Source organism: Macaca mulatta, chromosome 2, assembly GCF_049350105.2.
Source record: "Macaca mulatta isolate MMU2019108-1 chromosome 2, T2T-MMU8v2.0, whole genome shotgun sequence".
Lineage (NCBI taxonomy): Eukaryota > Metazoa > Chordata > Mammalia > Primates > Cercopithecidae > Macaca > Macaca mulatta.
The window spans coordinates 97,195,001-97,211,860 of NC_133407.1; the positions used below are offsets into that span (position 1 = coordinate 97,195,001).

General features: G+C 45.6%; 1 protein-coding gene across 38 annotated transcripts in view; it reads left to right on the forward strand.

Annotated features, from left to right (window-relative positions):
* VPS8 (VPS8 subunit of CORVET complex) overlaps positions 1-16,331 on the forward strand; it is a 388,385-nt gene extending 372,054 nt beyond the window's left edge. For all 38 annotated transcript variants that reach the window (XM_077991934.1, XM_077991941.1, XM_077991930.1 and 35 more), the window contains 2 exons: positions 12,199-12,279; positions 15,600-16,331. In XM_077991934.1, coding sequence (XP_077848060.1) covers positions 12,199-12,279; positions 15,600-15,749 — 231 coding nt within the window. In that variant the 3' untranslated portion in view covers positions 15,750-16,331. The remainder of the gene's footprint in view (positions 1-12,198; positions 12,280-15,599) is intronic.
* The last annotated feature ends 529 nt before the right edge of the window (positions 16,332-16,860 follow it).

Consider the following 16,860-nt stretch of genomic DNA (forward strand, 5'->3'; position numbering starts at 1 on the left):
ACACAAACTCATCCTTTTTTATGGCTGCATAGTATTCCATGGTGTATATGTGCCACATTTTCTTAATCCAGTCTGTCACTGATGGACATTTGGGTTGATTCCAAGTCTTTGCTATTGTGAATAGTGCCGCCATAAACATACATGTGCATGTGTCTTTATAGCAGCATGACTTATAATCTTTGGGTATATCCCCAGTAATGGGATGGCTGGGTCAAATGGTATTTATAGTTCTAGATCCTTGAGGAATCGCCACACTGTTTTCCACAATGGTTGAACTGGTTTACAGTCCCACCAACAGTGTAAAAGTGTTCCTATTTCTCCACATCCTCTCCAGCACCTGTTGTTTCCTGATTTTTTAATGATTGCCATTCTAACTGGTATGAGATGGTATCTCATTGTGGTTTTGATCTGCATTTCTCTGATGGCGAGTGATGATGAGCATTTTTTCATGTGTCTGTTGGCTGTATGAATGTCTTCTTTTGAGAAGTGTCTGTTCATATCCTTTGCCCACTTTTTGATGAGGTTGTTTGTTTTTTTCTTGTAAATTTGATTGAGTTCTTTATAAGTTCTGGATATTAGCCCTTTGTCAGATGAGTAGATTGCAAAAATTTTCTCCCATTCTGTAGGTTGCCTGTTGACTCTGCTGGTAGTTTCTTTTGCTGTGCAGAAGCTCTTTAGTTTAATTAGATCCCATTTGTCAATTTTGGCTTTTGTTGCCATTGCTTTTGGTGTTTTAGACATGAAGTCCTTGCCCATGCATGTGTCCTGAATGGTGTTGCCTAGGTTTTCTTCTAGGGTTTTATGGTTTTAGGTCTAACATTTAAATCTCTAATCCATCTTGAATTAATTTTAGTATAAGGAATAAGGAAAGGATCCAGTTTCAGCTTTCTACTTATGGCTAGCCAATTTTCCCAGCACCATTTATTAAATAGGGAATCCTTTCCCCATTTCTTGTTTTTCTCAGGTTTGTCAAAGATCAGATGGCTGTAGATGTGTGGTATTATTTCTGCAGGCTCTGTTCTGTTCCGTTGGTCTATATCTCTGTTTTGGTACCAGTACCATGCTGTTTGGTTCCTGTAGCCTTGTAGTACAGTTTGAAGTCAGGTAGTGTGATGCCTCCAGCTTTGTTCTTTTGACTTAGGATTGTCTTGGCAATACGGGGTCTTGTTTGGTTCCATATGCACTTTAAAGCAGTTTTTTCCAATTCTGTGAAGAAAGTCATTGGTAGCTTGATGGGGATGGCATTGAATCTATAAATTACCTTGGGCAGTATGGCCATTTTCACAATATTGATTCTTCCTATCCATGAGCATGGTATGTTCTTCCATTTGTTTGTGTTCTCTTTTATTTCATTGAGCAGTGGTTTGTAGTTCTCCTTGTAGAGGTCCTTTACATCCCTTGTAAGTTGGATTCCTAGGTATTTTATTCTCTTTGAAGCTATTGTGAATGGAAGTTCATTCATGATTTGGCTCTCTGTTTGTCTGTTACTGCTGTATAAGAATGCTTGTGATTTTTGCACATTGATTTTGTATCCTGAGACTTTGCTGAAGTTGCTTATCAGCTTAAGGAGATTTTGGACTGAGACAAAGGGGTTTTCTAAATATACAATCATGTCATCTGCAAACAGGGACAATTTGACTTCTTCTTTTCCTAACTGAATACCCTTTATTTCTTTCTCTTGCCTGATTGCCCTGGCCAGACATCCAACACTATGTTGAACAGGAGTGGTGAGAGAGGGCATCCCTGTCTTCTGCCAGTTTTCAAAGGGAATGCTTCCAGTTTTTGCCCATTCAGTATGATATTGGCTGTGGGTTTGTCATAAATAGCTCTTATTATTTTGAGATACGTTCCATCAATACCGAATTTATTGAGAGTTTTTAGCATGAAAGGCTGTTGAATTTTGTTAAAGGCCTTCTGCATCTATTGAGATAATCATGTGGTTTTTGTCTTTGGTTCTGTTTATATGCTGGATTACGTTTATTGATTTGCGTATGTTGAACCAGCCTTGCATCCCAGGGATGAAGCCCATTTGATCATGGTGGATAAGCTTTTTGATGTGCTGTTGGATTTGGTTTGCCAGTATTTTATTGAGGATTTTTGCATCGATGTTCATCAGGGATATTGGTCTAAAATTCTCTTTTTTTTGGATCTGTTCCTATTCTGCCATCTTGGGCGTGCCCCCCTCCACTGTTCTTAAGAACACACTTAGGACTGAAATTCTCTATATTCAGTTTCAAGTGAAGTCTGTTCCTCTGGGAAAAGATTAGAAGTTATTTATTTTAGGATCTACTTTTTTCCCAAGGAAAAATCTCTGAGCTGGGGCTCTGCAGCTGGGGGTAGGCACAATGGCAAGCTTTTTGCTGACTGTCATCCCCTGGTCTACTAGTTGAATGCTGTTGGAAGCGGGGAGGGACAGCAGCCTAAGGTGAAAGCCTAAGCAGCCTCCTGGCCTGCCTCTCCCAGACTCATAAGCCAGGGCAAGGGTGATCAGAGACCAAAGATTTTCAGTGCACAGCCTCCAAGGTAGAGCTTCCATTCCATGAGTAGAGGCTTCCAGAAGAAGGGAACACCCATTACCTCTTGACTCTACTCACCTAGGACTTAGCTCCAGCAACACGTAGCTGATGGCAGGATGAAAAATACCAAAGTCCTGCTCCTACTGGGAAGAAAGCCTTCCAACTGTGGTCTTGGGATAAAGAGAGCCTGCTGTTCTTGGTTGCAGTAGTGTAGAGTTCTGTCTTGCTGAGTTGTGAAGGTGGGGAAGGGAGCAGTCGGTTCAGAAACCATAGTCATCTTTCTTACCAAATTTTCATAGTGTAGGGAGGATAGTTTCTTCATTTGGTCATTAAATGCTTGGAGTTTTTATTTTATAGTTTTCACCAGTTTTTATTTGGAGTTTATCTTAATCCACTTGTATTGCTATAAAGGAATACCCACAGCTGGGTAATTTATAAAGAAAATAGGTTTATTTTGCTCATGGTTCTGTAGGCTGTACAAGCAGCATGTACGAGCATCTGCTTCTGGTGGGAGCCTCATGCTGCCTCCACTCAAAGCAGAAGGCAAAGGGGGGAGCCAACATGTCCAGAGATCACATTGTTACCAAGAAAAAGGGGCATTGCTGGCCTGATACGTTAGAAGCCAACACTATGACACTGTGGTTGTTTTTTGTTTTTGCTTTTGTTTTTGTTTTTAGAAAAGAACTGCTTTTTATTATAAATTGACTAGCAAGAAGACAGGAGTCCAGCTCAAATCTGTCTCCCTATGCTGGCTCTAAGGCAGTAATTTTATTAGTAAAGGTTCAAGGGGTAGATTCTGGGATCAGCAGGTGATTAGTAGAAAAGAGAAGGTCTGGAAAGTCCTCAGGGATGCGTGTTTATCTCTGCATGCTACCTCATGGGTCTCAAGTGCAAGTTTGGGAAGAATTAGTGTGAAATACGCAGTAGAAATTGGGCTGTGACATCAGTGAGCTCATTCCGTACAAACTGCAGTCAGCCATGTTGCTTCCAGCCAATTTCAACCGTTTTTTAATCTCACAAGCAGAGGAAGTTTTAGCATTTTAGCAAATTGTTCCTTATCTGCTATGTTGCAAACTCAAGAATTTCTGTTAGTCGTAGATTGTTTTTAACTCTTTGGGGCATTGTTTCAGCAACACAAGAGGAGCACCGGGAGAGGGAGGGGAGGGAAGTACCAGGCTCTTTTAAACAACCACCTCTCATGGGAACTAATAGAGTGAGAAATCACTCACCTCCTACCCTCAGGGAAGGCACTAATCTATTCATGAGGGATCCACCTCCATAGCACAAACACCTCCATTAGGCCCCTCCAACATTGGAGCTCCAATCTCAATACAAGGGTTGAAGGGAACAACATCCAGACTACAGCAGAGCTCCTCAGGCTGTCATGCTAGAAATAGCCTCTCTCCTCATCCATTGGAACAAGCAGTGTTCTGCCTCTGCTTGAAAACCACCTTCTTAGGGCAGGATATTCCATCTTTGGAAGCTGTAACTAAGATAATTCTTCCTTGTAGTAGGTGAAGCCAATTGATCCTGATCCTTCCCCTGGGACCTACCAAAAACAGCTTAATCCTTCTGTTACAGTGCAGCCTTTCCAGTCCTTCATGTAGCTGAGGTCCTCAATCTCCAGCCCTCGGTGGTCCCTTGTCCAGGCAGAACATCCACAATCCATTTCCTCTATCTTCTCCACGCTATCATACCACATCTTGAGTATTACCATTGTACTTCAGGTGAGGTCATTTTAGAACAAAATGACGTTATCATCTTCCTTACTCTGGAATCTGTTTCTGTAAATGGGAACCAAAAGCACATTAACTTTTTTAGCAGCCACTTTGCATGGTTGATTAACAATTAACATACTGATATCAAACTCCCAATTCTGTTCACACATGCTATTGATGCATATACCCTTGGTTTCTGGAGCCAAGTGCCAGGCATTGCTTATATTGTTTCAGTTTCTGACCCTTGGGAATCATTTTTTCCTCCCAAGGATAGGGTTCTTTTCCCTTTAAGCCATTGATAAAATATTTGTATATAAAAAAGCCAAGGTTGGTCGGGCGCGGTGGCTCACACCTGTAATCCCAGCACTTTGGGAGGCCGAGGCGGGCGGAACACCCGAGGTCAGGAGTTTGAGACGAGCCTGGCCAACATGGTGAAACCCTGTGTATACTGAAAAACACAAAAAATTAGCTGGACATGGTGGCATGCATCGGTAATCCCAGCTATTCGGGAGGCTGAGGTAGAAGAATCATTTGAACCTGGGAGGCGGAGGTTGCAGTGAGCCGAGGTCACGCCATTGCACTCCAGCCTGGTCAACAACAGCAAAACTCCATCTCAAAGGGAAAAAAAAAAGGCAAGGATAGAGCCTTACAGCTCATCATCAGAGACTTAGCTAACATCATTTATTAGCTCCCATGCTAATGCAGCTGAGAGCTAATGGCTGTGGGTTTTGCACTTCTTAATATGACACTTCTGCTTGAGTAGTTGTCTGTTCCCACTCAGATTGTCATATGTGTGTCTTATTATGGGGCTGTGTGTGAGACCATCTCGGTGCCAGTAGTTCTCTATACTATCGTATGCCCTTTCTATATGGAAGGGAACTCCCTCAGCAAAACAGGAGTTCGCTCATGGCTACCATCTTCTTGGACGTTGAGATTATTGATCGAGTTACAAATGGGCCTTTCCCCTCCAACATGTTTCCTGATGAAGCTTTTAGGCACTTCCCACAATACATGGTAGTTATCTTCTTTCTCTTCAGTATGTGTGACAGAGCCACTAGCAGCCTGTCACTGTGCATTAAAACAAGTCAGGAGGCCATTCTTAATTGTGCTGTGCTGAATTATCAGCCATTTGTAAAGGTCATGAGATTCGAACAGGGCTTCATAGATTGTACTGCTCTAATGTGTGTGATGTTTTCTGTCACTGCAGAGCGTAGCCTTCTGCCTGGACCTCTGTCCCAAATCAGTTGTGCCACCCTGAAAGCTCCCACGTCTTCATATAGTATCAAACATTGGATTGGGCGTGTTCGGGAAACTGGGAATCTCCATTGGCTAACGCAGAAGGGAAGGAGGAGGAGATGAACGTGGAATGTAGGCGGGGGCTTAGCGCAGTCTCTGCTGTGGCTGACAAGTCACTGCCTTGGGACTTTTATGTTTTGTTGTTTTCTACAAATATCCTAGGTGTGTTCTGGTTAGAATTTACATTTCTTCCATCATAATATTGAAATTTTGCTCCCTGGTTTTCCATGAAATATCAACTGATGGTGGGTATTATTCAAGACATAATAACACCTCCTTAAAAGAGAGCCCCTACTCTGTGTTGTCAAGCATCTGGATTGTATTGTCTTCCTTCAGAGACTTTTGAGGTTTTTCTCTGGCAAGCTATTAATTACTATTAAATCAGCCACATATTTTTGAGGCTTATTTTGAAGTTCTACTAGGGCAGATCCCCAGAGTATCCCTTTCCCTAGTACATGCCCTGTAACAGTAATCTTTCTGGATTTTTTAAAGATCTTCCTGTACTGACAATAGAATATGTAATTATGAAATGGCCACAGTATGCTGTGTGGCAAGACTCCAGGTTTGCACAGGACAGTGGCCCCAGGAAGGGGGTCAGTCTCACTGTCATCCATCTGTGTCCCTGTGCTGTCATTTTCATGCCTGTTTGTAACGGTCCTGCTCTCTGTCCTGGCATCTCGGGATAATGATGACTCGGGAAAATACCTCTGCTACATTGTGGGTGGCAGAATCCAGCTGTGATTTTTTAATGTTTGGGAATTTGAGCTTCCCCTGCCTGTGAGGCAGATACATTGAGATGGCCAACCCTTTCCAACCCTGTCAAGAAAACAGGAAGGCTGTCATGAATTTGACCAAGGAGCTACATTAGTTATCTAAGAATTCAAACTGTATTCTACATTTTTTTAATCCATTTTTTTTAAATGTATAATGAGATGATCAGCTTTTGTCACCACAGATTTTCCCCCAAGCTGTTGCCTTTCAAAGCAGGTTGGGCAAGGAGTAGCCAAGTCTATGCAGGAACAGCATATGGGTTTCAAAGACTTTAAACCAATTGGGGGACATTTTCTTTTGTGAGGGAGCAAAACAGGTGACCAACACCAAACAGAAGATACTTAGGTTTCCTTATCTAATGACACAGCCTTCACCTAGTGATCACCTTATGATGGCACCACAAAGGATCCCGGTAGGCACTCGGGCAGATTCAGCATCAGCCCCTACAGACACAGACCAGGCAGCCCAGGGTGTCCACGAGAAGCCCACGAAACTGTATACATTCAGAGCACCTTATGTTTGTCACTAACATGTCATAGTGGGCTTTAGGGTTAGACCCGTTATCAAGAGTTACCCTGTCTCTTACAAGCTGTATTCTAATATGTCTAAACTTCCGTTTCCTCACAGGTAAATTAGAGAAAATAATTTCTCCTTCAATGGGCTAATGTACACATTAAACATAAAAGTAGCTAGCAGAAGGCCAGAGACTAATGGACAACAGGAAATGAGCTTTCTCCATTTCCCTTCCCAGCCCTTTCCTCACAAGAAAGAGCCTTGTAAGGTAGGCTGTGCAGAGATTTTCCCCGTTTGTAGTTGAGATAACTGATATGAGGGATATCAACACAACTAATTAGTGTCAGAGCCAAGTTCAGACTTTTTTCTGTGATGGCAGAGGCATTCGTGAATGCCTAGTATGTACCCAAAACTGTCATTACGTTGTATGTGAAGTGTCTCACTGCAGAACGAAGCTTAGTTCTTAACACTGGGCTTTGGTCTAGGCTTCCAAAGTCATTTTTAAGCAGAACACTAATAGCTAGCTATATTTATTTCCATTAGCTGCTCTCTCCTCTCTCCTGGGTCTTTTGTTTATACTTTATAGAATGATGGGATGAGTTTTGAAATGAAAGCAGAATCGTGAAGGATCCCCAGAAGGAGGGCAGGTGTCCATCAGTTTCACAGGAGCTTGATTAAGCAGATTGATCCAGGCGAGTCCTACACTGCTCACATAACCTTTTGGGGCCCTTGAAAGTGACTTAGTCGGCTGGGCATGGTGGCTCACGCCTGTAATGGCAGCACTTTGGAAGGCTGAGGCAGGCGGATCACCTGAGGTCAGGAGTTCAAGACCAGCCTGACTAATATGATGAAACCTCGTCTGTCCTAAAAATATAAAAATTAGCTGGGCATGGTGGCATGTGCCTGTAATCCCAGCTACTTGGGAGGCTGAGACAGGAGAATCACTTGAACCTGGGAGGCAGAGGTTGCAGTGAACCGAGATCGTGCCACAGCACTCCAGCCTGGGCAACAAGAGTGAAACTCCATGTCAAAAAAAAAAGAAAGTGACTTTCCTCAGGCTTCTTTCAGACCGCTACCGAGAGAATGGCAGATGAAAGGCACCTCTGGAACCGGGCTGTCCCAATTCAGATCTGGGCTCCACCACCAGCCAGAGTGACCTGGCATATCACTGAATCCCAGGACTTGAGTTTCTTCACCTGTAAAATAACAATAAGAAAAGTACCTACCTCGTAGGGTTTTTGAGATGATTAAATGAGATGATCCATGCGCAGTACTTGTGACAGTGGCTGGCACATGGTCATTACACGATCGATAAAGCGAGCTGCTGCAGCGGGGAGGGAGGATTGTTCCTCTGTGTCACATCTGAGAAAACGTAAACCAGCGTTTTCCCCTGTGCTGTGAACGGTCACCATGTTGTTTCTTTTTAATTGTGGTATTGAAGGGCTTGGGTTTTTAAGGTTATTTTTCAGTTAGCCTTTCAGTCTGTCTCTGTGGCCTCAAGCACTCACCTCCCCTAGAGCTGGTCATTCTAGGGTCATGACCACTATAAAAGAATCTCCTGCAGAGACGTTCTGCCACATTTTCCCCTCCTCTCTCTAGGCAGCTTAGCAGCTTGTCTGCCTGTCGTCTTATTTCATTACCTAATTCATTATTAGCTGTGACCTACTGAGAGTTTTGAGGCATTAGAGAATGAGGGGCTATGAGGAGTCAGGTTCAATCTGAGAGCAAACTGTGTTGTGGGTGGGAATTTAGAAAAAGTATTTCCTGTTTGCAGAGGGGAAGGAGGTATGTATGTGGCTTTTCCTTTATCTCTGAAGCCAAACTTTGATTTAGGCAAAACTTTTAAATATTAAGGACCTCCAGTGTGAAACAGCTTAAGTGGTGGCAAAAGACTGGCTGAGGCTGTAACAGATATAGGGAAAGATTTGAAAGTGAGGTGGAGGGCATACAGGGAGAAAAGGGGGAAATATGCTTCTCATTCCACTCGTCCTACTTCATCTCCACCTTCATTGCCACCAGAAAATTACAGAAGCGCCTGTAGGAGGCTTCTAGAATACCGAAAAGACATGATTGTGTTACGAATTATACAGAGTGGCCCGTGTCTCTCTCAATGATTTGATCCTCTCATGTGTTAGTGTGGAAAGATAATTAGGAAAGGAAATGTTAGGGTTTTGATTTCAGGATCTTAGTAGTTGTAGAGAGTAAGAAATGAACAAGCAGAGCTCAGACTTCTGTGACAGTCTGTGTCTTCGAGTATGATTTGGAAGGCTTCGTGTCCAATATCCCTAGGAGTAGAATCAGCCCTGTTCTTGAGAACTTGGTCTGTAAGGTAGCAGTGGATCATGGTTGTTTTCCTATATCAGAGCTTGATACGTTTGTTAAGAGGTCTGTGGCCAGGCACAGTGGCTCACGCCTGTAATCCCAGCACTTTGGGAGGCCGAGGCGGATGGACCACCTGAGGTCAGGAATTCAAGACCAGCCTGACCAACATGGTGAAACCCCATCTCTACTAAAAATAGAAAAAATAGCCAGGCGTGGTGGTGCGCACCTGTAATCCCAGCTACTGAGGAGGCTGAGGTAGGAGAATCGCTTGAACCTGGGAGGCTGAGGTTGCAGTGAGCTGAGATCATGTCTCTGCACTCCAGCCTGGGCGACAGAGCAAGACTCTGTCTCAAAAAAAAAAAGAAAAAAAGAGGTCTGTGGATCCTGAGAGCCCCGGTTTGTTTTCTTCCTTCTAGCGGATATGGTTACTGCTCCCACTTTCACCTCTGTGAGTCACTGAGCTTCGCACTGTGCTGGCAGCCGTGTTAACCCAACACCCCTCCCTGGGCTCTCAGAGACCATCAGGACCTCGCTTTCCACTGGATTTACTTTAATGCTGAGTACTACAAGGTCATTTCCAGGGTGGCCACTGTTTCTTCCTCTCACACTCGCTACAGTTTAATTTTTAGCTCTTAACACTGGACTTTGTTACATGGAAAGAAAGAAATTTGCTCTAACAGACAGCAGCAAATGCATTTTTCTGTCTTTCCAATTGGAAAATCACTCCTAACCAGTTTTATCCTGGGGGATTTAGTGGTCTGAGAATACTTTTATGTTTTTAGATGTGAACAGAGATTATGTTCATATTTAGTTGCTCCTCCTTTATTTTTTGTCTGACCCTAATTTGGCATCTGTAGATGGAAACTGTTATTTCTCTTCAGGGCTGCCATGTGTCTTTGTGACATTACCCCTAATTTGCTTCCGAATATGCAATAAAAGATAAAAGCCATGATTAGGCTCAGTATACATTACTAATTTTCTTGAACTTTCTATGCCCTAAATGCCTGTTAATCTCGTGGTGCCCACGTCTTCCCTGGATGGTGGAGTGTGGCCGGGGTGGCATTGCCCTTTAATCAGTTGGAACATAGACTCAGAGGAGAGATGTGACCTCCTCAGGTTATACAGGGAGCAGGTAACAGGATTGGAGCCCATGTTTCCTGATTTCATCCCACTGTTCTTTCTAGGGGGCACTTCTCTCTGGGAGTATAAACAACACAATCACAGTAATTACTGCCATTGATTGAGCATCAAATAGATGCTAAGCCCATATATGATGTCTAATTTTCACAACAATTCTGCAAAGTAGAGTTTTATAGATAAAGAAACTGAGACTGAGAAAAGCTAAATTCCTTGCCTAAAGCCACTCACCTAGTCTTGGGCAGAGTCCAGATTGAGCCCAAGTGTGTCAGAAGCCCTGCCCTGTGTTCTTACTGCATGGCAGAGGGTTGGTCACAACTCCAGTGATAAATAGTAAGAAATCGGAAATCTGCATGTCAGCCCTCCCATCCCTTCATGTGATAGCAGATGATGACTCTGTGGCTGCTCTGTGCAGCACAGTACTGGGCACTGGTGAGCAAGACAGACAGGGAGCTGACCGTAGCAGCTCTCATTTCCATGAAGCTTTCCCTCTCACGCTCCGCATACCCACTCCTGCACATCCCCCAGCCTCCTTCATTACCCAGTTTTGCCTGTGCATGATGCTCTGATGCCCCCTTCCTTTCTGTTTCTGTAGCCACATCAGGACAAGGGCCACATGACGTTGTCCCCTGGAGACCGGCCCTGTGCGTGGTACCTGTGGGCCTTCCTGTGCTCTCTAGTTAGTAGTGCTCAGTGAGAACCTGCAGAGTCCCGTGCATCTACTATGTGTTCTGCGTGCATTACCTTCTTGAATCTTCATAGCCACTTTATGTGGTATAGCTATAGTCATTATCCCCATGTGAGCAAAAACAAACAAGCAAGCAAAAAGTACCCACCTCAGAGAACTTGCCTAAGATTGCTGCTCATAATTGTTAAAGCCAGGGTTTGGGCTTAGGCTGATGGACTCTGGAGTGCAGGCTCTTACCCACCAACCTGTACAGTGCAGACGCTTGGGACAGGTTCATAATATAGGGCAAAGAAAAATGTCTTTCAACTAATCTTATACATAAACAAAAACGCTTCTGAAATCAACTTTTAACTATGGGTATCTCTGAATTGTAAGAAAAGCTAGTGTGTACTGAACCCTCGCCTGGTTCTAGGCAGGCGACACTTTAAATATATATCTCATTTAATTTTTGGTAATCTCAAAAGGTAAGCATTACCCCTTCCTTCCCACAGGTGAGGCAGCTGAGGTTTAGAGAAGTGAGGTGACTTGCCTAAAGTTACATAGCAGGTTACTGTCAGAACTAGTATCCAGATTCTCCTCTGACTCCAAAACCTATGGCCGCCTCCCCCAGGATTCCATTTCTTCTCTCTGCATGTGAGTTGGATCAGGTCCACTGAGAGAAAAACCGCAGTTTGGCAGGTCCCACCACAGTAACAGGTGGAACAAAACAAGGCTGCTGTAAGAGCAGGCTAGACCGGCCCTTTTCCCAAAAGCAGCAGATGAATCTTGCAACCCCATAGGTAGCTACCAGCTTTATAATGAAACAGGGAGAGGATGAGATTTTTAAATGACAGTGCATCTCCTGTTACCAAGACAGAGAAAAGGGGTATCTTTGCTGGCCATGTGAAGTGATGGACATGGGAATGCAAGGCTGGAAGGAACTAACTAGCTCTGCATAGTGATGCCAAAGAGGGATCAAGAAACCTGAAAGGAACCTGTACATACGGGACATTTGGAGACTCCATTGGGAAAAGGGTCCACAGACAGGTCAACCTGCAGCCACACACCAAGGGGAGTTCTTAGGGGACGTGCCAATTTCTAACTCATGTTCAGTATATACGTCACTAATTGCTGGTAGCATGGATTGTTTTCAGAAGAATGAAGGAAGCACCATATTCTGCTTCAGCATCGTGTAGAGCACATTCAGAGGCTGCCTAGCCACATGATGTTGTTAATCGTATCGGTTTTTATTCTTCAGGGAACCTCAGAACCTATTCTGGATCCACAGCAAATCCAAGCATTTGATCAGCTTTGCCGTCTCTACCGAGGAAGTTCCAGGGTAATGTTTGTGTGGTTGTTTATATTTTCATTTCCCTATTTATAATTTACTGCTTTAGAAAGGCAGTGTCTTGGAACCTCCCTCTAGCCTCCTCCTAACCTGGAAGGTGCCCTGGCATCCCTGTTATGGCTACATGGACAACAGACCCTGGCCCTAGGGAGCACTCCGAGCTTGGCAGAGAGAGCAAAGGAAGTGGAAAGCTGTCTGTCCCTTACCTACCATGACCTGTGAGGACACAGAAGGGCTTCTGTGTTTGACCTCCCTCCAGAGAGAGCAGGCCAGAAGGCTGATCCCAGGAGGGCTTTGCTTAGGATATGGATAGGTGCCCAATCTGTCCGAAGCCCTAGACCCTCCTGGGCATCTGAATTGGTTGAATTCGTTTTGGCCATGAAAGACAAATGCAAAGTAGTAGTGGTTTAAGCAAGAGAGAAGTGTAACTGCAGCCAGCCAGGGCACATCCACGCACCTCCCTCCAGCTTTCGTGTGTCTTGTGCTCTGCCTTCCTTAGCACGTGACTTAAACTTCTGTGGTTCAACCTGGTTGCTTCCACTTATCTCCACTGTCTAGAATTTAGACCCATGACCATGCCTCACTGCAATGACTGGGAAAATTGGATTTTATTCCAAAAGACCTCAGGCTACAATTCTTGGTCTACTCTAACTGGGGAAGAAGAGCACAGACTGGAGGGCTTCTAGCAGTCGCTGCCACCACATCAGACCAGGTGTCCCCCAGGCACTTCAGAAGCATACTCATCGCTTTCTCGACCTGTTCTTTGCACCTGGTGCCTGCCTCAGGAACAACACCTCTGTCTTCCAGCCACCCAGAGCAGAGACCTGGCAGCACTAGGCTCACCCCTCCCCTTCCTTCCACCCAACTGGGGACATCCTGTGGGATCTTCTCTACTAATCCCCTTTTGCCACTACCCCCAGTGGGGCCGCCTCATCACTCACGGAGGCCACTGCAGGTCTTCTGATTGGCTAGAAACCCTTCTGTCCCTTCTCCATGCTGCTGCCTGGCCACCCTTTCTAAACCCAAATGTGTCATACCCTTGTTTATGACACATTCTGGATCTCCACCACCTAAAGAATGAGTCCAAACCCTAGCATCTCCACTCCCCAGATCACACCTCAATTCTAGCTGGTCCCATTTGTTTCTGAGCTTATCTCAAGCTTGTGCAAACTGCTGTGTCCTCTGCTTCTCTACCTGGGCCCCCTTCACGCACTCCCCATTCTTAGGCAGAACCTACTAGGTTACTTGGCAGCCAGAGAAAAAAGTGGTGTTCCTTCTTTGAGAGTTGGTCTGGGCAGAGGTTGTTATTCCAGGAAGCTTCTCCAGGGGTCTCCTGGATGCAGTCCAGCAGCTTTATTGAACTGGCCTCACCCCATCCCTTTCCAGCCTCAGCCAAGCTCTGCCCCAAGAGTTGGGTTTCTGGGGCCTTCCAAGGAGGTTCTTCTGCTTCAAACTGTTGAACTCTGATTTAGGGCTCATTGATTTCCAGATCACAAAGTTACCAAAGTAGAACACAAAAATACCTCTTTTCCTGGGAAATATATATATATATATATATATATATATTTTTTTTTTTTTTTGCAATTGATCTTCCCACCTCACAGTGTCAGAATGTGAAAGCATTGAGTTGAGCATCTGTTGCCCATTCTGTTCAAGGCATCGTACATAACAGTCATTGCAGAGAACGTCGCAGGCTGATGGGCAACTGAGAGGGTTATGGAAGAAAGGAAGTGGCACAAAGTGGACTCGGACAGAGCAAGGGACATCTCTTGGCCCCTGGCGTATTGCTTGAGTGGGCCTGCTCAGTAACTTGCAGTTAGAGCTTGAGTCAGAGTTACTGAGTTGTAAATGACACCATACATGTGTCTCTGGCCAGGACCTGGATTACTTGTGATAAATTGACACTTAGAACTTTGGGGCCTTTAGATGTCTTCCCAGTTACCACAGCCACTGGTACTGAGTTTTCCACAGAAGTGACACATGGACACATGTGAACTTGTGCCAACGTTGCCTGTGAGGGAAAAACCCTTTGCCAGAGGTCGGAGGCACCTCAAAGACATGGTGCCTGGCGGGTGAATCCCACATCGCTACTCACTGCTGGTGACCGAGGGCAAGTCACTTCTCAGGCCGCAGAGTTTCTGCCCCAGAGGTATGTTGTGAAGGATGAGAAATAACACACGTCAAGGACCTAGCAAAGTACCTATCATGGAAAGACACTTGATGCAGTCACGAGAGGCTGTTAGACATCCCCTCGGACTCCTGGCGTGTTTAGTAGACACAGACAGGGCTGCCCTGAGGAGTCTGATGGCCCGCTTGTCTCAGCTGTGAGCTCTCCATGGGCCAGGCTTTCACTGGCCTCCATGTGAGCCTGCGCAGGGTCCCTTAGAGTATTGGTAGTGGGACATGGTGGCCCGTCCCACAGGTCCCAACTGCTGTTATTAGGGACCGTATTGACCTGGGCTTGTGGGGTGGAAGTTAACTCACAAGGTTCTGGGAAGCAACAGGCAAAGACCCTAATCAGTCAGGAAGTCTAAGGACCTTGGGTGTAGAATTCTTATCTCCTCTGACCTTCAGGGGTACCTCAAGAGCCAGGCTGCCAGCTCCCTGCTTTTGCAGAAAGCCTCTTTAGGTGAAAGGGATGGTCCCCCCGTGGGGCAGAGTGCTAGCATCCCAACAGGCCGACATTAGCATCTCCTCCTACCCTTCTATCCTCCTCGACAGGTCTTCCAGAATTGAGCCACTGACAGAACGAGGGTACTGCTAATGTCATTGGTGGGAATAAGGAAGCTGGGAGCAGGGAGGACTCGCTTGAAGGAGAAGGTAGAATCCAGGGGTTCCACTCTGGAGCCCCTGAGTTTGAGTTGGCAGAAGAGAGGTCAGAGTCAGCGGTCATAATTAGTCATTCACCCCCAAGGAGAGTGCACCAAGGTGGAGAGCCTGGAATGAGCAGAGCTGAGAACAAGCTCCTCAGCACAGGGCACATCCACAGGGAGAGAAGGGCGGCAGCAGGGGCAGCTGGAGGAGCCCTCAGCGCAGGGCCAGCCCAGGGTGGGAGAGCTCTCCAGTGCCAGGGAGAGCACAGTTTGTGTGTCCTTGGGAGCGAACCAGTCCAGTCTCATTATTGAATGAGGAAATTAAGGCCCCAAAGTCACACTGCTAGTTTGTGATATATGGACCTAAGATCCAGACCGTGCATGTTACTATTCCTGCAACATAGCACTGTCTCTCATGTACCTGAAGCAGTGGATTCAGGAGCCTCTCTTCCCTCTGCTCTCCACAAACCTTAGCTGATGTGTGTCCTTCCTTTGCAGCTGGCTCTTCTCACGGAACTCTCCCAGAATCGCAGCAGCGAGAGCTATAGGCCATTCAGTGGCTCGCAGAGTGCTCCTGCTTTCAATAGCATCTTCCAGAATGAGAACTTCCAGCTGCAGCTCATTCCCCCACCTGTGACTGAGGATTGATGACTCCGTGGAGCCTAGCCCAGGAGAACCAGAGATGATCCCAAGGCCGCTGGAGAGAGACCCCGCCTCTGGTGGGCTTGGCCTCCACCGCCTCCCACGCTTCTGAGAAGAGGTTCCAAATTGGGATCCTGTGCCCAGAGCGTCCACAGCACCATTCCCAGCGTAGACTCCCAGTCTTCTCCACATTGTTGTCATGGTGTCACTTCACCAGACTCGTTGATTTTGTTTTGCCTGTTAAGCAAAGGAATGTCACATACCTCTGTCCAGCTTTTTAGGAAACACATTTTGCCTATTGGGACTTTTTCCATTTCCCCTGAAGCCTAGAAAGTAGATGGAACTCACACAAATGGCATTCCAGAGTCTGCTGTACTCCGTCTCCTCCAGCTGCTGGATAATACAGAGGAACTTCAACTTCTACAGGGAACAGTGGTTGGCCAGGCTGCAGTATAACTGAAACATGCCTTGGAGAGAGCAGAGACACTGTGGGGGCCAGGGCCATCTCCCTTTTAATGTGTTCGTGTTAAAACCTATTTGAGTATAAGACTTGCCCTTTCTAACAATAAATGCTCTGTGTTTAAGTTCTGCAGGTCTCCTGGCTGGCTGGCTTAGTCTGTCAAGTCATGGAGGACATTTAGAGCCCTGTTGTCACAATTTTATTAGCTCAAAGTCAGGAATCCTGACTATGACAACCCTCCTTAATTCAGATAAGCAGCTCCATCGTCAGCTCTATTCAGAGCAGCCCAGCCACCCAAATGCTCCTGTGACAGGGGCTGGGCTGCCAACGAGAATAGTACTTAACTCAGTTTTTGGCTATAGGACTTCATGTATCATTGAACCAACCACCACAGGAGGTCACCACACCCAGAGACCTAGGTTTCCACCTTACATACTCAGATGATCCTTTTCTCAGCGCACTGGCATGATTAGGCTCTCATGGACTGATACTAACCAAACCCACAGGAAATAGATACATAAACTAGATACAATTTTTTTTTATTATTTTATTTTATTTTTTGAGACAATTTCACGCTTGCTGCTCAGGCTGGAGTGCAGTGGTGCTGTCTCGGCTCACTGCAACCTCCGCCTCCCAGGTTCAAGTGATTCTCTTGCC